General features: G+C 45.8%; 1 protein-coding gene across 3 annotated transcripts in view; it reads left to right on the forward strand.

Annotated features, from left to right (window-relative positions):
- MAPKAPK3 (MAPK activated protein kinase 3) overlaps positions 1-21,077 on the forward strand; it is a 107,810-nt gene that overhangs the window by 77,653 nt on the left and 9,080 nt on the right. For all 3 annotated transcript variants that reach the window (XM_084292499.1, XM_084292498.1, XM_084292497.1), the window contains exons 3-6: positions 15,065-15,204; positions 16,035-16,099; positions 18,194-18,273; positions 20,422-20,548. In XM_084292499.1, coding sequence (XP_084148625.1) covers positions 15,065-15,204; positions 16,035-16,099; positions 18,194-18,273; positions 20,422-20,548 — 412 coding nt within the window. The remainder of the gene's footprint in view (positions 1-15,064; positions 15,205-16,034; positions 16,100-18,193; positions 18,274-20,421; positions 20,549-21,077) is intronic.

Genomic DNA, 21,077 nt, shown 5'->3' on the forward strand with positions numbered 1-21,077 from the left:
CCACACAACATGTAAAGCCTGGATCGTACAACAGCTCTCAATAACTACTCTCAGAGATTTAATTGGTGGTAGGGTTATTTTTACTTCTGCTATCAATCACTTCCAATAAAGCTTCACCATTCTTCTGCTCTTTCACTGAGGCCTTTTCAGTGAAAGCTGCAAGCTGCGCCTCTGCTGCCTTACTGCTAATTTTTGGTCGGGAATGTGCAAAGTGGTGGATTCTGCTTTCATTCCTTTTTCTTCGCTTTGTTTTGCAGAAGTTTCCTCATTTTCTGTACTGCATCAGAACTGCAGGTCGTGGCGCTGCCTGCGGTTTGTTACAGGAGCCCCCGGGTGCACGTAATGCTGCAGGTCATCCCGGAGAAAACATAAGCTGTATGGGCTGGGTATTCCCTTTTGATTTTCAGTGGCATGGTTTTGACAGCTTAGCTATGTAAAAGGATATTAATAGTGTCGGAAAAATCTTGAACTCGCGTGGTCTGAACAGTGAAAGGAGCCCATATTAGGGCCTTGCAGGAGAGGTGGGGTGGGCTGTGCAGTGTCAGGCCTGCCACGGGCTGGGATGGAGGGAGGGCAGTGGCAGGACTGTGTGTGGGGTCTGCTTTCTGTCATGTCGGTAGGACTGCCACGGTGAGCTTCTGTGCTAAATTTACCCAACTAATAATTACTGAGAGACAGGATGTCTGAGCTAAAGGTGCAATAAATATGAAACGTACACAGAGGACAATAGGTGCTTGATAATAAGGAAATCTGGTAGCAGCATTCACAGGCTAACAGCAGAGAGATTGGCAAAGATAGGAAAAGGAATGGAGCTACTGACTGGGTGATAGTGCCTAGGGAGCTTTTTGTCGGTTTGGTTTTGGGTGGTGTTTTTTTTTTTTGAAGGCTTACCTAGTCGAAGGAGATGATGTTATCCTATGTGGCCTAGATGAAATCTGGGCTGAGGACTACTGCAGGAATCTACACAGCTACAGACTATTTGTCATCCAGAAATCTGTGGTCTTTAAATGATGCAGTGTCTGCACAGAACAAACCTTTAAAGTTCTTCTTCAAAGTGCCAGAGAGCACTGCTGGATCCTGGGATTTAAATGTGTTTCTCCCTTTGGCTTCTGACAGGTATTTGTTGCTTTTGATACCTTCTGCAAAATATCTAAGCCAACTGGGTGGGTGTATGTACTGGAGAACAAAGCTCTTGCATGTATTGCAAAACAACGGGGGATTCGTGGCTCTGTTGTTCGTTTCATTTGATGCACACTCTTGGATTGGATTTGGTTTAGTTTATCTTCCATAAATAATTGCTTAATTCAAATATGAACCTGTATGCTCCCTAATGTTTAGTCAGACTCGTAACGTGGGTGAGCATGGATCTCTGTCGCTATACCGAACCCATCGATAAGGCTGCTCGCTTTTTTATTTTTTGTATTTTTTATTTCATTGTGGTATAGGCAGAATTGGGGTCATGACAAACATGCACTTACTTATTTGAGAAAACATACAGACTTCAGTCATGCTGCTGCAGCCAAGCCTAATTCCATCTTTCTCAAAAGGCGAGAGAATTTTTCTGTTTGCTGCAGAGGCTGAACCCCCTTTATTAGAACTTGCCTCAGTAAGCTTGTTGCAGAGTTATGAAAGGGCTCCACCTTCATACCTGAAGCCCCAGGTTCTTGCGGTCTCCTGACCTGAAGCTCACGGGGGTAAATGAACCAAACAGGCACCGTATTTATGTAGCAGTCCTTTGGGAAATGGGCAATAACATTTTCTGGTAGCGCTCTCATGTTTTAGAAGGGAAGTGCAGCTGTCGCATGGCATTCCCCAGGGACGCTATGAGGGTCCTGGTGTGCGGCTTGCCAGTAATCCCAGAGCTCATGAAACTGGTCTTTGGGGTGTCTTGTTTTCTCAAGCTCTCTTCTGACCCCCCCTCACCCTGTTGTGTAATGACTGTGTGCACCCCTGAGGAGCTTTTCTTGCTAAGGTTCACCTTTTCCTTTCTTTTGTGGTAACTGTTTTTAGAAATACTTCCCTTAGAGCTGAACAGCAAGTGGAATTTTGCATGAAAACTTTGTCAAATACGAGCATTTATATTCCCAGCATTTAGAAATGCCTGGGGACTTTCAAAGCTCCTCCTGAGAAGGAGAGTAGCCATGCCCATCCCAGACCAGACAGTGCTTGCTTCCCACACTCAGCTGGGGTCTGAGAAACTCAGGGCTCTGTCCCTGCTTTGCTAACTCGTGTTTTAGTAGTAAAAACCGAGAGGACCTCAGCACACTGTGGACAAGCCAAGAGCCCTGTCTGTGGCAGCTGCAAGGACTCAGGCAGTGAAGTGAGAGACCCCAATTTAATTCAGGCAGGGCAAGAATCAGAAAGTGGATGTCTGCACCTAGGCTTAATAGATGTTGGTATCTGATTTGTAAAAGCAGGGGCTCTTCCTGAACAGCAGTTCTGTCCAGGACCTAAGGAAGCTTTTGTACCAATCTGTCGTATATCTTCCATGGAGACATTTAGTTTTGACTAAAATAGTTCTAATTTTGCAGCCAGAGATGCAGCTAGCGATGGGTAATTATGAATTCTGGCAATGCACCCCCCTCTCCATGTTCAGAGTCACAGCTTCTTGGTTTAGAATAGTCAGCCGCTAAGAAGAAACCGAGACTTCAGGAGTTTGAAGTTTAGTGCATTATGGTTTGAGAAATGCCTCCTGATCCTGCAGTGGTTGATACTATTTAGTATTAAGTGTTTTGAACATGATTGCATTGGACCTGGTTGAGCTTGTGCTGTGTAGTTGTGTGATCAGAACCGTGTATCCCTGTCTTGACATTCTTTCGCCAGATCTTCTGTCACTCAAAACAGAGCAGAGCCCAAGCAGCTTGCAGCAGGAGGGATGCTGGGTTGCTATTGAGAGATGGTATTTTGATGGTTGTAAGGAGCCCTTGTAATTCCCATTAGTCACAAACATGCCAGTGACCTTGGAGAAATAATCCCACCTCTTCATCTCATGACACGTCAAATGGTGAAGAAAAACCAAGAGTTGGTTTCAAAAGGCATTCAGTGGTGCCACTGCTTGGAAGAGTGGTGAGTGGCTGAAAGTGAATAAATACCTGAGTGTTTTGGAGGAGGATTAACACATGAAAGTTGAAATTGCCAGCACCTGACAGGTCTTAGACAAAATCCTGCACAGTAGGCAGGTATGCTCCAGGTTTTCTGGAGTGTTGTCTGATGTCCAAAATCTGCAGATTTCTTATACCCTTGCTGTCTCCGTTTGGGGAACTGCCTTCCCGGCTGATGGGAAGAGCATCACGGCCGAGCGCCTTCTCCCCGTGCTGCTGCCTGCTGTGAAGCGTTCGGTCAGAGACCAGCAGCCGCACTGCTCAGACAATCTGTTTTGCTGTTAGCACGGCTTTAGTGCGGGTGTGTTTCCCTGGTTCCCTGCTGCGTCATGTCTAGGAGAATGATACCGGATGGCACATCGCTTCTGTGGAATCATCGCCTTGAAAGTCATTAACGCTTTCAGCAGGCAGCTGCTTCCACACTACTAATGCTGGCTGGAATCAGGCAGGTGACTTTAAGCCAGGAAGATCTTCCAGGTCCCTTTTCTCCATTGCCCCAGCTTTCTCCCACCCGTCCCTGAAGCCAAATCTGTCTCTTCCAGGTATATTGGCTTGTGGAAATGAGCCAGCATTGCAGTGCACCCTGAGCAGCTACGGTTGCAGGGAGAGGGGGGGAAAGGACAGCATCGTACAAGAAGGAAAGGGATATGCCTTCCAGCTTGGAAAGGTGGAAAGGATTGAAGTTCCTGCAGTGATCTTTGTTCAGCAGTGCTTTTGCTAAATCTCAAACATTCTGAGCCCCATGCAGTGTGATGGTGCTTTATCGGAGGCATCAAAACCTTAAATTTCCAAATATTGGTGGGGTCCTCCTCCTCTGCCTCTTGCATGTATAGTCATGAGGCAGCCAGCACTACCCAGGAGAGGAGAGGAAATCTATTCAGAAATGTAAAGGAAATGCTCTCGGTTTGGGAAAAAAACAAACAAACAAACAAACAAAAAACCTTCATTTAAGCTGTTCTTTTCTCCCTGTGCAGTGTCTGACTGCTGTCCTGTCATCTGGGTACGGGGGATGCAGAGCAGTTTTCCTCTAGCATCCAAAAAAGAAGCGGATAGTGGATTTTTAGGGCTGGAGACCTCTTCTCCTGCCTCTCACACATCCTGGTGTAAGGCTAAAAGTGGGCTAAAAATAGAAATAAAACGGGCAGCAGAACCACCAAACCAAAAACCCTGCTGCCTGGAGCTCAGGGGGAATAAAGACTGTGCTCGGGGGGGGGGCTGGGAGCAGGGACTCGACAGGTGCTGAGGGCGCACCCCGGGGGTTGCTGCTTGCAAAGTGCTGGGTCCTGCACTTTGGCCACAACAACCCCATGCAGGGCTACAGGCTGGGGGCAGAGTGGCTGGAAAACTGTGCAGAGGAGAAGGATCTGTGGGTGCTGGTTGATGCTCACCTGGACACGAGCCAGCAGTGTGCCCAGGTGGCCAAGAAGGCCAATGGCATCCTGGCTGTGTCAGGAGCAGTGCAGCCAGCACACCAGGGAGGTGATCGTCCCCCTGGGCTCTGCTCTGGTGAGGCCGCCCCTCGAGTGCTGGGTTCAGCTTTGGGCCCCTCACTCCCAGAAGGACATCGAGGCCCTGGAGCGTGGCCAGAGCAGGGCCACGAAGCTGCTGCAGGGCCTGGGACACAAGTCCTATGGAAAAGAGGAGGCTCAGGGCAGACCTCATTGCTCTCTGCAGCTCCCTGAAAGGAAGGTGTGGGGAGCTGGGGGTCGGCCTCTTCTCACAGGTAACCAGTGATAGGACCAGAGGGAATGGCCTTAAGTTGTGCCAGGGGAGGTTCAGGTTGGCAATGAGGAGACATTTCTGCTCAGAAAGAGCAGTCAGGCACTGGGACGGGTTGCCCAGGGAGGTGGAGTCACCGTCCCTGGGGGTGTTCAAGGAAAGGTTGGACGTGGTGCTTGGGGACATGAGTGACATTGGTAGTAGGGTGGTGGTTGGACCAGATGATCCTGGAGGTCTTCTCCAACCTGAATGATTCTGTGAAGGGGGTGAGGGGCAGCTCACGTGGAGTTCTTGCAGGTTTCTGGAGAAGACGCCTTCTGGGGCAGGACTGTTAGGTGTATCAGGTGGTTCCTCCCCATTGTGCCCCAAGAAGCCCGCGTTCCCCAGCGGCCCACGTGCCTCAGCACCAGCTGCTCCAGGCGCTGGGGGGCTCAGGGGGAGCTGGGGGGCCAGGCTCGGGCGCCGCGCTGGTGAGCAGAGCAGTGACCCTGGATGGGCACCGTAGTGCAGTGAGCAAAATGAATCAAGGAACTGCAACATAAATAGCATTTTACTGCACCGGTACTTGCTTATGTTGACTCCATCTGTTGAATTCCCCCTTCCCCCAGTTTATTTCCTTCCTATTTAATAGTTCGCTTGGCTTTAGAATATATGTTCAGACAAAATAAGCATAAGAAGTCTTTGGAGAGGAATTTACTTTACTCTTTCTCCTAATGGCTTCCTTTGCATTTCTAGCCCCTTCTGAATACTGCCAGTGTTGTTTCCAGTCAGTCACACCACTCTGTCATATCTTTGCTCTACACAATAAGCAGTTCCAGGGCTCTTCTTGCCTGATGCACATTTAAACCATCAGCCTCTGAGCTACCCACTGAGTTATGACTTAGAAACAGATATAGATCTTTGCTTGAAAATGCCAACAGCATAGCTTGCACAAATGTGAGCGTGAAAACATATACAGCAGCAATTTGAAGCAGTAGAGAAGTCTTACTGATGTCCTTGCTGAAGGTTTTAGAGCTTTATTTTTGAAGACAAGTCAAGTCCCCACAGGGGATGGCTTTCAGGAGTAAGCATTTGGCATTACTCAGGCTGGAGCCATTCCAGTTGGGTTCCCTAGGACTGGATGAAATCTCAGTACCTCATCCGTGAGGGGGGTGAGGTGGTTACTGCCATTGCTGTCAATGTCTGGGGCATAGCAAGTGTCCCCCTGGGGTAACGCTTGAAAGAAGTAGATGAACCCTATGGAATAGGAAAATTTAAGAGCTCCTCATTTATTTCTGGGTTCTTGTGTTGATGGAGGGTGGTTTAGAAATACTTAGGAGGCGTGACAGAAGAGAGAGACACTGCTTGGCCTGGCAGGTGATGTGACAAAGCACAGGTGTGGGTGTAGAGAAAGGAAATGTGAAAGAAGAGGGGGGAAGAGCAGCAGTGTATGAAAGAACTGGCCTGGGATGGCGCATTGCCAAGCTTTATATGGGTGACAGCTCTAAATTCACGTGATAGGGAGGGAAAGTTGACCCAAAGGGCATTCAGGTGTGCAGGCAGCAGTATGGGAGGGCGGGAGGATCGTTGTGATTTCTCTGCCAAACGGTGGGGCTGGAGAAGAGATCCCCGCAGCTGAGAGTGGGGGAGTCATAAAGGTGTGAAGTTGGAAGGGGCTGGGTGCACTGCAGGGTGAAAAGTCAGACACATGGAAAGTGTCCACAGCATGAAGCCAGCACACGCCTCAGAGAGCCTCAGTGTGTGGGTAGGGGATGTCAGGTCCTGCCGGGGAGTTAATCTCCGTGACCGTAGTCACACATGCAAGAAATGGGGAAAGGCTGAGGGGCAGCACGAGCTCCTCTTGGAGCTCCTGTTATCCATGCTTAATCAGATTAAACACGTTACTAATTCCTGCTTCTGTCTTGTTCGTTATTATCACTTCTGTGTTAATTTTGATACCATTTATTAGCGGGAAGACTAAGAAAGGAAACATCAAACCCCGATCTTCTCTGCATTTTTGTTGCTGTTGTTTGGACTGCGCCTTCTGCCATGGTTGTGCAAAGTGCCGGTGTGTTTTTGGGATTATTGCTGTATTACAGTCACTGCTCAGGAGAAAGGCAAAGCTAAGGAAATAAAACTGGTGCTTGAAAAGGAAGTGGGCGAGTTTTGTGATGGCCACCGTTGTGGCAACCTGTCTTGGGCTCAGGTAGGCCTTCTCTGTGGTAGGGCACGTCTCATTCACAGTGCATGGCTCAGAGAGTGAAGGTCTTAGACATCTAGAAGATGTCTAGACAGAAGATGTCTTAGACATCTAGAAGACGTCTAAGATTATAGCCTTGAATTTGTTTTAATGTTCTGTGAGTAGTTTAAGTCAAAGTAGAGGGAAATTTCCAAGGGCTTATGATCACCTGCACTTCTGAGGAGATGCCACGGCATTTTGTGTAGCTGGAGTTTGCTGAAACAGCGAAGTTTCACGCACACGCAGGCTCTATTACTCATGACCAGCCAAGGACTGAGATATATGAATTATCAAGGCCAAGCCACCTGAATCCTTATCAGAATTGACACACTCATAGCTGGCGGGAATGAAATGAAGCTCTTGTTGAGGGCTTTTTTATTTATTTATTTTTTAGTTCTTTTTCCCTCCAGAGGCAAACCTTATACCAGGCCCTAGAGTGGAACTATAAAGTGAAAAGTGTCGTCATTTTCAGGACGGATTTTAATTTCCTTTTCTTTAACTCAGAAATTTAGGGAGAGTCAAAGTGATGGTAGAGCTACACATCTCATTTTAACCACAGTCCCCAGATGTGGTAGGTGTTCATGCGATAAGAGGCTCTGGGCAATTTGGCGCTGTGCTGGTGCCCGGGGTGTGCTCCAGGCAGAGCGATGCCATCACGTCAAGCTGAGCATCCCGTGTTTGGGGGCGCAGCCAGCGCGCCCTGCACAGCATGTGTGGGGCTGGAGCCCTGCTCCAAGGACAGACAGCGGCTGGCTGGTGGTGAAGAGCTGCTCAGCACAGAGCAAAGCCATGGCAAGGTCCCTGCAGTCCAGAGACCAGACACTGAAGAAGAGCATGAACATTAACGCCGTGGTTTGCCTCTCCGTCCTCTGATCCTGCCTGTTGCTTGAGGAAGAGGTGCAAAGGGAAGGGTGGAAAGACCACTAGAGATCTTCCCAATGCTGTTTTTCTCCGATGGTCCCAATGTGCATGTTAAAGAATCAATAGAAAGAAAGGGCATTTTGTAGTGTGTCTCTCAGAAGGGGCTTTAGGCAGATGCTGCCTATTGACTTCAGGTATTGAAGACTGCAGTCTGCAGGTGTTCTTTCGTAGAAATTGTCATAAGAAGGTACAGAGAGGAGCTGATCTCCAGGCCTTCTTGTACGAGCAGGCATTTTAGGGTGTTCTTGTCTGGTAACAGCATGTTAGTAGCAATTGGCGATTTATTTTTCTTTAAAAATACGGTTGTGGTATTTTGAATAATGCAGAAGCCCCATGTAGCTGGTTTGTAGCCTGTCACAGCTGAGAGTAACCAGAATCTTAAGGTGCCAGTAAGAATTATGTTTCTGTCCACACTGCAGAGCAAGTGCAATATTAAAATGCAAAGTAGTCCTATGGTTGTAGGAAAACACAGCATGCTTTCTGCTTAAATCTATGTACCCGGTAGTATGAATGTACAGCTGCGTACTTTGGGCACTGCAGCTCAGATAGATGAATTTGATATTATCAGATTATTTGGCAGAGCAGTGGCTTTTCTTCATGGGCATTTTTGGCTTGTTTCCTTAATGAAGGAATGTTGTCAAGCAATACTTAGGCAATTTTATGTGCCCCCCTTTTATGCTAACCTCAGACATGCATGGAGATACCTTTGAAATGTGTCCTGGCCCACTGCTTTGCCATTTCAGTTGTGTTTGCCACATCCCCACGAATGTTTATGAACAAAGGCAGTTGACCTTTGCAGAGTGAATGGCTGGGTGCATATGTAATTAGAGAATTAAGAGTGGTATGTCTGGTGTATTTACCTCAGGTTGTGGAGCCCTATTACTGAGGGCCTGGTTGTGATTTGAATACCGCTGCAATAAATAAAATTCAAAACCACACCGAAGCTGTTTTCTGAGAGACCTAGTTGATTCACTGCAGGAGAGAGGCTTGGAGCAAACTGATATTTATACAGCCTGTGCTCTCTGGGGACGGAGGAGCAGGAGTGCTGCGAGAGCTGAGTTCTTCTGCCTGTTTGCTGCGTGTCCAGTGTGCGAGCTCTTACGAAGAGCAAACCCCTCCGTTACCTTGTGCTTTTTATTTTTGTACATCCCAGCCTTCCCTCCTAATTTCCTCTTAAAATGCGTGTTGAAGAAACTTGCAGCATTGCATGTCAGCAGGAGGCCGGCTTCGGAGCGTGCCTCTGGCAGTGCACGCAAGCAGCCCTCTGCCCCTCCCTTCTCGCTCGTGCTGGCAGGACACCAAAGAGCTGTGGCAAAGGATCAGAAGAACGGAGTAGAGCCTGGAGGGTTGGAGAGGAGGTGGGCAGAGAAGGGACCCTCAGCACCGGCACCAAACCCCTGGTACTCACTAGGCTGAGTGGAAAGATGAGATGCCACGGTCACACGTGGTGCAAAACAGCCCTGCCTGGCCCTGCTCTGCTCTGAGCCAGGGAAAACCACCCCTGTGCCTGACCGTCCCCCCAAGCACCAAGGGGGTGCCACTTCATGGCAGCTGAGCGGCCCTTGGACAGCTCTGCTGGAAGCGGGGTGACAGTTTCAGCGAAGCCTCCAAGCAGATTTAATTTCCCGTAGCCTAAACTGGATTTGGAATAAAAGCAGGAAGGTTGGGTGATGACCCGCGACCTTTGCCTTCCCTGGTTTTATTCCTTGTCTGCAGACCGATGCTTCAGCACCAAATAATTCTAGCAGAAATGTGTTAGGTGTTTTTTATTATTTTAAGAAAAGGAATCATTGCTTTGTTTGAGATTTACATTTGTGCATTTCCCTGCTTGCTGGGCTGCCATTGCAAACAGACACGAGCTCCTCGCTGCAGCTTGACTGACTGGCAGTGCTGATGCATAGAAAAGAAAAACTAGATAATTTCAATTCCTTCTGCGTCCTAACACAAAGGATGGCTTTATCCCTTACAGAGAGATCTGAAAACAGGTAAAGATTAACATTGAATAAATAGATGTAATGCAAAAAATCAGGACATAATAAAAGACAAAACATCCAAAGCCATAGTGATAACTCTTTTTTTTTTTTTTAATTCATAGCATAGGGGTGGGAAGAGATGAAAGAAACATTATCCAAGCTTCCTTTTGCCATCAACCCCTCTCGAATAAAGAATGACTGGAAGAGCTGCTCTGCAGCAAATGGTGTAGCTTCTGTGCATCGGCGTGAATTTAAATTCCAGGGCTTATTTGTAGGATTCAGCATTTTTTATAACAGCTACATGCAAAGAGGAAAGAAAGTAAAAGAAGTTAGACGTTTGCTCAATTATGCCTGAGCAGAAACTTTCTTCAGCCAGCTAGAAAAATACAGCTGTAGTTAAATACATACAGATCCCTATTCCCTCTTGAGGATCCCAAAGGCTGAAAGTTTCTTCCCATCCCATTCCTGTTAATAATGGTCATCCTTTCTGTGAGAAAAGCAGAGAGTGGAGGTTATAAAACAGATCATCTTTTGAAGGAGTTCAGATTCTGGAGTTGTTGCAAGTGAGTAAAAGGTGCTGCTTAAACACAGAATGTGTGGCGCATGTGTGGTTTAATTCAAGCATCACAACTGTTTGGAACCAGGAGAAGTGGCTGAAATTTAAAATACGTAAAAAGATATATGTAAGGGTCTTAGTCCCCTGTGTAGGGAACAGAGAGCAGGTGTAATAGTAAAATTTCTGCCTAATCTGCTGGTGCATATTTAAGAGAAAGTCACCAATATGTCATTGCTTCCTGTCCTCAGCCTGTTTCATGCAGATGCCCATGGATATCTTCTCTCTCTGCTGGTACAGTTGCAGCATCCAGAAAATCACTTGCTGCTCTTGGGAGTCCTTAGAAGGCTGTTCCCTGTATAGATCAGGCTATTAAGGTACGAGGGTTCCTGCTATCCTTCCTTGCTCCCACAACACCGAATCAATGGGAAAGCAATGAGAAGATATTGTGCCACTTTTCAGTCTCTCTTTGTTTTTTTCTTTCCTCCCCCTGTCAAGAAATTCCACACAGGGAAAAAATTACCCAGGGCTGGCCTTCCAAGCTGTGGTTCAAAAGTGTTTTTGTTTTGTAGGTACAACCTCATGGGTTGAGGAATCCCCACTGCAAGGTCCTGGCTGGGCACGGCATCCCAGAGTGCCCACCAGTCCCCGCTGGTCCCCACAGACAGCTGGAGCACACCACGGGGCACTTCCCTTCGCTTGCTGGCTTTTCCTGGACAAGTTCCCTCTAGAGCTCTTGTTCTCCCTTGCCTTCCATCAGCCTGTGGTTTTGGTGATCTCCCAGTGAAGAAATTTTAATATTGGCTTCATCTGCTTCTTTCAGATGGTGGGTCAGTAATGCTGAGCTCCAGCAGGAACGGTTTTGTGCTGTGCAGCTCCTGCTCCAAGCTGTGCTGCCCGTCCTTGGACGTGGGCATCCCCGCTCTGTTATGCAGAAGCTGCTGTGCACTGGATGAACAGTTTGGGAGATGGGGCATGTCTGGGGGGTTTGCCTTGATTTGGAATTAGGTTGGTTCATCATCCTGCCCACAGCCTGTCGTGACAAGCTGTGACTCAGCTGAACTGCCTGGGAACTTAGGGGGACGACTGGAGGCTCCGTGAGCTGGTACTGCTCTGTAAAGCTGCTCTTTGCTCCAACCATGGCATGGACCAGCAGGGCTGGAAAACTTTCTGAAACTCTGGGTTTGTTGATGATTACCTCTGTAGTATTGTAGCATAGAGCTAGAATTCCAGACTTTCTAAATCATCATCATCTAAATTTAGTAGAAATTGGTGCCTTTAACCCTGCTTGGCTTTCATTTTAGAGATCGTCTTCAACTCTGAGACTTCAGAAAAGGTATAGCTTATGGTTTCCAATTTTAGATGTAAGATTTCATTTATTTTTAAGGCTCAGAAGGAGAAATTCAAAGGTTAGTGGTTGATTGATAGATCAGATGTTGCTTGGTTTGTATCACTTTTCTGAGTATCTGCTCTTCATTTTTGCATTTCCCTTTCTCTGCTTCTCCAGGTGTCATCTTGACATGAGTACATTTGAGCTTGGCACTATGGAGCATAGGAAACTTGCTGGTAGAGTTGGAGAAGAGAAGCTGCAGTGTGCTATGTATCAAAATGCTTTGTAAAAGCTCTTCAAAGAGTGAGAATTGAGTGAAATAATTTTCATAGGCACTCAGTACAGACATGAAACCATCTCTGCACACTGTGCAAGCACAGGTACAAAGCTTACAGTGCAGTTAACATTAGTAAAGGTAATGGTTATGTCTAATTAATGGCACGGGAAAAGTGAGAGGATTTTTGCAGTGTTCTGCTCAGAAGTGACACTAATCCAGTAATATCCAAGCAGTAAGCCCCGTAATGCTTTTCTGAATAGCCTGGTTAATCCTGAGGGTGTTTGGGCTTTATTGTTGCACACGTAATTTAATGAACTTTTGAAGAGACCTCTAGGCAACAGCCCAAACTCAGAAGGGCAGAGAGGAAAATGCTGATAGACAGTCCTACTGAACTAGAACGCAGTGGCTGTGAAGGAAAAGCTGCTGAATGGGCTGCTGGCTGAAAGAAGTGAAGCAAGTGCTCTTGGACTTGCTAATGGGCTCTTTGTCCAAACTGGAGCCACCTCTTTTTTTTTTAGGAAGTTACTTGTGTTGGAAATGAGGCCATCGCCAGGCTGGGAGAGGAAGGAAGAGGCAGATGGTGAGTGATCTCCAAGGGGTGTGCTCCGGGTGCACAACACAGCTGTGGAAGAAGTAGGCTGGCTGTGAGGACACTGAACTTGGCGAGAGCTCCTTGCAGTGCTCAAAATCAGGCATCGTGCTGGGGCCACCGCGCCTGCGGAGCAGAGCTGAGGGGACCCCAGGGCAGTCGTGGTGCTGAGGCTCCTGCCCACCCTGCTCAGGCAGCTTCGTGCCTCCCACAGTCACTCTGCACTTCCCAAAAGCACAAAAACGGATGCTCAGCAGAGCAACTCTTATCCTGTTCCCGGCCTAGAAGAGAGGAGAAGCCTCTTGTTCTGTCCAGTGGTCTCCCAGTGCTTCCCCAGCATTTTGAGAGGGGTCGCAGGCCTTCCCTGCGGTGCTGTCATGTCTGCTTGTTGGAAGCAGCGAAGAAGAATAAGCTTTTTTGCCGAATGATGCAGATTGCCTCAGTTGGAGTCAATACAGAAAGTACAGTTTGTGACCTCCTTCCTCCGACCTTTAAATCATGCTTTTTCCTATAGCCAAAGAGATGCCTGTGACATCGTTTGAGCCTTGGGAAACGTGGCAATCGGATGGAGAAGCAATCTCATTTTCCTGGGCTGATTCACAGGTCCCTAATGACAGGTTAGGTGTTAATACTTGTTTTCAGCAATTATCGTGAGGTTGTGTTTTGACTGGGACCTGATAGCAAGCATGAGTGAGAAGAGCTCCAGGCTAAAGCCTAATAGTGCAGAAGTGGCTGGTTTTGTTTGCCTGTTTGAAAACAGTTCCTGCACAGTTGTAGTCCTTTTCTGAGGTGAACAGATCAGAGGTGATTGCTCTTCCCTTGTTTTTTATTTCTTTTTCAATGCTTTTGATGGTGTTTTATATGGCATCGGTTTTGTTGCTGCTCCATCATTACGATTCTGTATGAAGTACCAAACTCAGATCACAGCCGTATTGTGTGGGATCCATATAAATGTGCAGTAAAGAGCTTCTCACCAAGCGTTATGGGTGTCTAGAGAGACGAGACTGAGAATGGGCAGAGAAGAAAAGGCATGATTCAGTGATGTGCTGCCACTGCACAAAAGCTCGGCTGCAGAGTCAGATGCAGCACAGTCCTTCAAATGGGAAGGGACACGTTCCTTGTGTATGAGGTTCCAGGCTCAGGAAAGATGAGCTCTGCTCTCTCTTCTAGAGATTAACACCTTTAAAATAACCTGACCTTATATGTGACAGAGCGAGGTCACTCACCTACGTAGTCAAAGGTCTCGTTCTGACCCTGATGTGGTGATTAATCTGCGTAGTGCTTAAGAAGTACATTCAGAGTCAGTATGGAAGTTCGTATTGTTTTGAATCTCACTGCACTTTAAGGATTTGCATCACACCTAGAAGCCCTTTCTCCTAGCACCTGGCAGGTGGGAGCGTAATTGCCCTTGGCAGAGAGAACTGAGTGAGAGGACCAGAGATGCTTTTCTGTGGAAGAAGATCTCATGCAGCCTCTCAATGCTATTACCTACTAAGGCTTTAACCCTTAGGCATGAATGGGTGTGCTTAATTGTCCTTGGTCCACTGAAAGGAGATGTCCTGAAAGGCATCCTTAAGGCAAAAGCTGGGAGGCAACTGAGCATAAGAAAACTGGTCATAAAGAGGTAATCACTTTTGCTCCAGACAGGAATTAATCCTGAATTGAAGACAGGATTACTTTCCCTAGCTTAGGGCAATTTTTTCTTGATCTGAGTGGTTGTGTCCTGAGGCTGCATCTTCTCCCAGTATATCTTTTTTCCCCCTCCAAAAGGGAGGTGGGATTTTCACAGGATACTTAGTTTCATGTTCTCGTGGACTTTGTAGTCTATAAACCAAAGCTATGGGAAGGAGGCTCTGCCTCCCTCCTGAACTTCCCTTTCTTTTTTACAGTTATGGTACACTCATTTTTTCCTACTTGCTGAACGAGTTTCCGTTTCATCCAGAAAGTGGGAGGCTCCAGCTCCGCTCTGCTCCATCTCCACCTGGCTGCACAAGGTTTCTGCTTTCCTTGCAGGAGTTCCCTTTACACACCTTTTTCTCCATCTGACTGCAGTGCAAGTGCTGTAAACAAGTAGCAAAAACCTGCAGTTCTGCATCCAGAGAGAGATGAGATGGGTCTGTATCCATCTCAGCCTCAAAATCTCTCCTCACTGCCACTCAGGGTCCATCCAGCTTCAAGAGACCTTCTGTATTCTTCAGCCTAGGAAGTGGGGCAGTTAAGAGCTGGTAAAAGTCCTGTGATCGGTTGGCATCCTTTGGCTGGAGAATGCGCTCCGAGTAGCACTTGTCATCATCTTTGAACTCGAAGGCTAGTTGCATGTAGGTACCAAATTAAAGTCAAATGATGCACAGTGTTGACATTGCTTTCTCTTATTTCTTTACAGCTCCTGTATGACAACCCAAAAGCTCGTCAGGAAGTAGAATATCACTGGCGGGCCTCAGGGTGTCCACATATTGTCCACATCCTGGATGTTTATGAGAACATACATCATGGAAAGAGATGCCTTCTCATTGTCATGGAATGGTATGGACCAGCAGCAGCCTCCCACCAAGCATTGCTCTTTGAGGGGGTGGAGGGAGTAGGGAGAATATGTTGGCTTACGTAAGAATGAAGAGAGCTTCCTTAGCAGCACAAGTTTAGTTTGCACAGCAAACCTTTTGTTGTCTTTATAGAACTGGTAGGTAAATGTATAGCTGCTCCACTCAACTTGTATAATGGAAGAATGGGGAACCTTAAGCATAATATAAATTTTCCTTGTACTCCTTTGCAAATATCCTGAGGAAAGCTGAGCAATTAATACAATCTTGAAAGATACGTCTCTACAAATATGCACTTTGTCTGTGATTGGACTTCACATGCAACTCCAATGATCTAACAGGATTGTTTTTGCTACTGTTTTGACTACAACTTCTCCTACTCTCTCCGTGATCTGTAACCACAACTAGAGTCTTCACTGGAGATGAATGAATAATCATTTTTGGTATCTTTGCTTCCTCCTTTCTTTTTTCTCATCTTTAACCCTTACACAAAACAAGGTTACTGTCAGCCTCCCTGTGCCTGGGTATCTGACTTCCCAACTGTGCATGTCATGTTCCTTATGTCAGTGTGCATTAAATTGCAAGCATCAAAACTCCTTGGTTTTGTTTTGTTTTCTACTTATTCTGTATTGCAATGGTTTTGTGCATTGATTCAAACAAGTGTGATGTTTAGGAAGCATTGGCATAGGAGGCGGTCTGTAATCTTTTCTAATCCATTCCTGCCATGGTTCACAGATGCACAGTCAGGTGTTAATTTGGTCTTTCTTGCTCATGTAAGTTGTTTTCTTGTTTTTGTGTGTGTGTTCTTTGTTTCAGCTTGGAGGGAGGAGAGCTGTTTAGCAGGATCCAGGAGAGAGGAGATCAAGCTTTCACCGAGAGAGGTGAAAAATCACAAGTTTAAAATTAAAGTTTGACAGATCACTTCTCCTTTTCTTTGTCCCCTTGCTTAGCTCTCTCTTACAGGATTTTTTCTTTGGCTTTATTTTTTTGTATGTTTGTTTATGCTTTTTAACTCTGTATCCAACACTGTAGTAAACAATTACTTTTAAAGGTTCCTGTAAATGAGGAGTTAGCTGACTGTGCCAAGTTTAGGCATGATATGGAAGCTTAGAGGAAAATTCCTTGTACAAAGCCACTCAGCTTCTTCATTTATGAACCACCACAGCCTCTATTACTCTTGTCCCTGGTCTCCTGCCAGACCACAACATCAGCTCAGTTCCTACTGTGATTTTTCTTCTGGCTGTCCCTCAAGTAATGTCCCTGTGCACAGCTATACTGTGAGGGGATGAATATAATGAGCAAATCACGTTTGATGAAACATTTCTTACTCAAGGGTTTTAAAGTACTACTTGAAAGGAAGTGTTATTAGCCACACGGTAAACAAGCCTGCTCATCTGTAATAGGGACCGTGTGCATGCTTAAAGACCTGCTATGAGTCAGTGACAGAGCTTGTAATAGAATAGTCTCACCATTTTTATTGTCATTGCTATTTATTATTTGCAGAGTACCACAGGTGTGCTTGACTGTCGTTCTCCTTGCCCATTCACAACAGAGGAGGTTATTTCTGCTCAAGAGGGAAAACATTAGTGTATGTAACTAGCATCCTGACAAAATGATTTGAAGAGGAAAAATGTATACCTGAGCTTGTAAATTACTGTGTTTTCTAAGTCTGATATAGAGGCTAGGCTTTCCTTGATCCTGTGTTTCCTGGCCTCAGATGAATCCTTTAAAGTGGTAGGAGAATTGTGTAGGAGAATGAACATTTTCAGGTGCTTTATTTGTTTCTCCCTAAAACAAAAGATTCCAGAGAGGAAACTGTTTCAATTGTCCTTAGTGATTCTGCTATGCTAAAAACATGCATTAAATACCATTGTATAACATTCTCCATGCTTACTCAGAAACCATTTGGGAGTGTTAAAATAGAAATATACTTTTATTCATTCTTGAGATAAATGAGCCCTGTTCCACGTGATTCTTCATCTCTGCTGGCCCGTCATATATCTGCCACAACTCTCCGTTAGGAGCCATGGTTCTTGGCCTGGGCCAGGAAGGAGGAGGTTGTACAAGGCTTTCTGTGAAGGAGATGATTGTTTCTGCTTTTCTGATTGTTTTTGCCTAAGATTGCGTAATTTCAATCTCAATTCTAGGTTACAGTACAACAATTTCTCTCTTCTACTGCAGCTGAGGTTTTCACCTATGCAGAAAAGAGCAGCAGGTTAAAGCTGCTCTTTGTTTCCCCGTTAGTGAAGATGTAATACAATGCTCACTTGCTACAATGGGAATGTAACCTCCTCCCTGCTCTGAAACCTCTCCCCGTGTACCTGCATTCGTCCAGATCTTGAGTACTGCTCTTGCAAGGCAGCTCACCACCACCAAGAATTTACCACTGGGGTACATGTTAAATTTTGGAAACCTCTTGTTTTATAGCAGGTAGTCTAGGCTTTTTAGAATAGAACTGTTGACTTTGTTTCTTCTGAGGAAAAACTTCTAAAGACAATGAGGAACAAGGTGTGACCTGTCCTAAAATTACAAAAGCTGTCCCATTACTCCGGAACTAGAAGCTGCAACTTAAGCTTCTGTCTAAGATAACCAAGGTCATGTACTGGACTGCTGGAGATATGTCCTGGCTGGGAGTCCTTTCTCCACAGTCTTGCACATTGCTTGCATACCTGCTCTGCTCTTGCTGCTTTTCTGGTGAGCAAATTTAAGCACAAATTTATAAGCTCATAAAAGCAGAAGTCTCAACTGTTCAATTGCTGTGCATGCTCAGGAGGAGGGCTGAGCAGCCAGGGAATTGGGGGGTATGGTTGCCCGCAAAACCAAAACACAGCTGTTAGGGCTAATTTTAGATTTTCTAGTCTTGACGCTAGCCCTGTATTCCAGCAAGCTGTTTGTAAGTCATAAGCATTCCCAAGCATGTCCCTGAGTTACAGTGGGAATGTTAATGTGACCTTTCTCTAAAATTGTATTTATAGAGGCCTCTGAAATAATGAGAGACATCGGAACAGCCATCCAGTATCTTCATTCAATGAACATTGCCCATAGAGACGTCAAGGTGAGGCCTGAAGGTGTGTGGTCAAAGAGAAAAGAGTGTAAAGCAGAAAAATTAACGGGTAGTGTTGGTTTAAATAGAACTAGGAGTGCAATCAGATGATCAAAGTGTTCCTATTCCTTTGCCAGTGTGTGAGCAGGGATTTGTACACAACTAGCTCACATCTAGTCCAAGGTCAAAATATTCATGTGTGCTAATGCCTCCCAGTTGTGTAGAGAATGCAGAAGAATTGAGGTGATAATCAGATGGCTAACTGAATGGGTACTACCAACTTGGAATCCAGTTAGTTAACAAGAAAATAACACTGCCTGAAGTAAACTTACACTAGGTACTACACCTCTACCTACAGTCTTTAACAGTTATTACTTGTTTTCAGAACCATACTTGTATTAAAAAAAAAAAAAAAAAAAAGGTGGTTGGGGGTGCTTCAGAAACAGGAGAAACTGCATATATGGGAGGAATAATGCAATTCCTTGTATCCAACCCATGTTAATAGTGTTTGTAAGTATTTGGAAAAATTGGAATTTCTCAGTTATTGCCATGTGGAACAGTGTTTTACTCACTAAAGCCTGTACCTAAATCTTGTAGAGTTTTGATGAGGTATTGTGTTTTATATATATAGTATTGTGTTTTGTTTGTATTCAGTAAAGCACACAGCATAAGCAAAGACAAGATAGCTGCACCAAGGAATTCCTAGCACAGCAATAGGGCAGTGTGAGATGCAGTGTGCTAAAGAGCAGGCCATGCAGTGATGCACCGAGGCACCTGCTTGATTCCACAACTTTGAGTGTATGAAGTTTCTGTGGATGCTTCTGTGTATTTATCTGGAGGGAGAACTGACATTGATTGGTGTCACTGAGGAGTACGTTTGGGGGCTGGAGATGGTCCTGAGGTAGGAACTGGAGAATGGCTGAACAGCTGAGAGACAAAACAAATCTGTTCGCTTTTGTGGAGCTATTTGCCATTGCCTATAAACAGCACAGAAAATGAATTGCTTAGCCCCAAGTGCTCCCTACAAGCTATGCTCAGCGAACTAACTTAAAAATGGTACAAATTATTCAATAGGTACTCGATTCCATTTTCTTTCAATCCCTTCCTTCTTCTAGATGTCCCTAAGTATTAGCATTAAATAGTACATAGATTCCTTATGAATGAGAAACCGGAAAACAAGTCCAATTGCTTGCAGATTCTGGGAATGTCCTGTTGCCCATGCTGTGCACGAGAACTTGTACCTTCTCTGTGCAAATTCTGTTTCTGAAGAGCCTTGTGAAGGTATGTGGGACAATGTGACGCCCATCTACAAGAAGGGCTGGAAGGTAGACCCGGGAAGCTATAGGCCTGTTAGTTTGACCTCAGTGCCAGGGAAGCTCATGGAGCAGATTATCTTGAGTGTCATCACACGGCACTTGCAGGGCAACCAGGCGATCAGGCCCAGTCAGCATGGGTTTATGAAAGGCAGGTCCTGCTTGATGAACCTGATCTCCTTCTGTGACAAAGTGACGTGCTCAGTGGATGAGGGAAAGGCTGTGGATGTGGTCTACCTTGATTTCAGGAAGGCTTTTGACACCATTTCCCACAGCATTCTCCTCAAGAAACTGGCTGCTCTTGGCTTGGACTGGCGCACGCTTCATTGAGTTAAAAACTGGCTGGATAGCCGGGCCCAGAGAGTCGTGGTGAATGGAGTCAAATCCAGTTGGAGGCCAGTCACTAGTGGTGTCCCCCAGGGCTCGGTACTGGGGCCGGTCCTCTTTAATATCTTTATCGATGATCTGGGTGAGGGGATCGAGAAAGCCTTCAGATACCTGAAGTTTTACAGAGTACCATCATGTCAAATGGTGCTGGTCAGATGGAACAATCCTAGTCAGTGCAGTGAACTAGAGAGAGGTTCAGGAACCCAGACTCGATGCCCATTGGATCTGATGGGAGTCTCACCATGTACTCTCACAAATACCATGCAGAGAAGGATGTTGATCCCTAGTCTGAGTAAAGCTTCTTGCCTGTTCGAGGGAACTTTCTGTGTGGTGTGATAGACCGTGAGAGAGGACTGAGATGCTGGTGGTGATCCAGGCAAGCGGGAATGGTTTGACTGTACATCTTGTTAAAGACTTCTCTTCATTGCTCTGCTTATCCTTTCTCCCTGTGGTCTTTCAGCCTGAAAACTTGCTTTACACATCTAAAGAGAAGGATGCTGTACTCAAACTCACTGACTTCGGCTTTGCCAAAGAAACCACTGTACAAAATGCTCTGCAGACCCCTTGTTACACTCCTTACTATGTGGGTGAGTTATCCAAGATGCGTTTCATCTGTGTTTCTTATCCCTCCCGTTATAGAGAGTCCATGGGCTGTAGGAATGGATGGCAAATCCTCTCTTGTGGATACAGTGCAAAGAGGGAGCCTGCAGAATTTAAAATAAGATCTACCCCAACCCAAAACCTAGTCTGGTTCCAGACCATTCCTCCTGCTTTCTTCCTGGGTTGCAGAGGAACTAGCCTTAACAGAGGATGCAAGTGAGGATCGAGGAGAGAGAACGTGTTGCTTCTGATTACACCAAAGTAAACCTTATGTTTCCTCTGGATGATGCAATAAAAGCCACAATTTGAACTCAGCTTCATAATTATTTGGGTGTTTCCTTGAAAAACTTCCCATACCTTAACTAATGCAATAAAAAAACAAGGAGAGTATTTTCTCAGCTGTAAGGCTTCTTAAAGATGGCAAATGGATGAATTAATAATAAAGGACCAAAGTGACTTAATCACAGCTGAATTTTTGCCTGCATTTTGTCCAGTGACAGAGCACTGTGTAATGAA

The sequence above is a fragment of the Netta rufina genome (genome assembly GCF_964035555.1).
Source record: "Netta rufina genome assembly, chromosome: 10".
In the NCBI taxonomy this organism is placed as follows: domain Eukaryota; kingdom Metazoa; phylum Chordata; class Aves; order Anseriformes; family Anatidae; genus Netta; species Netta rufina.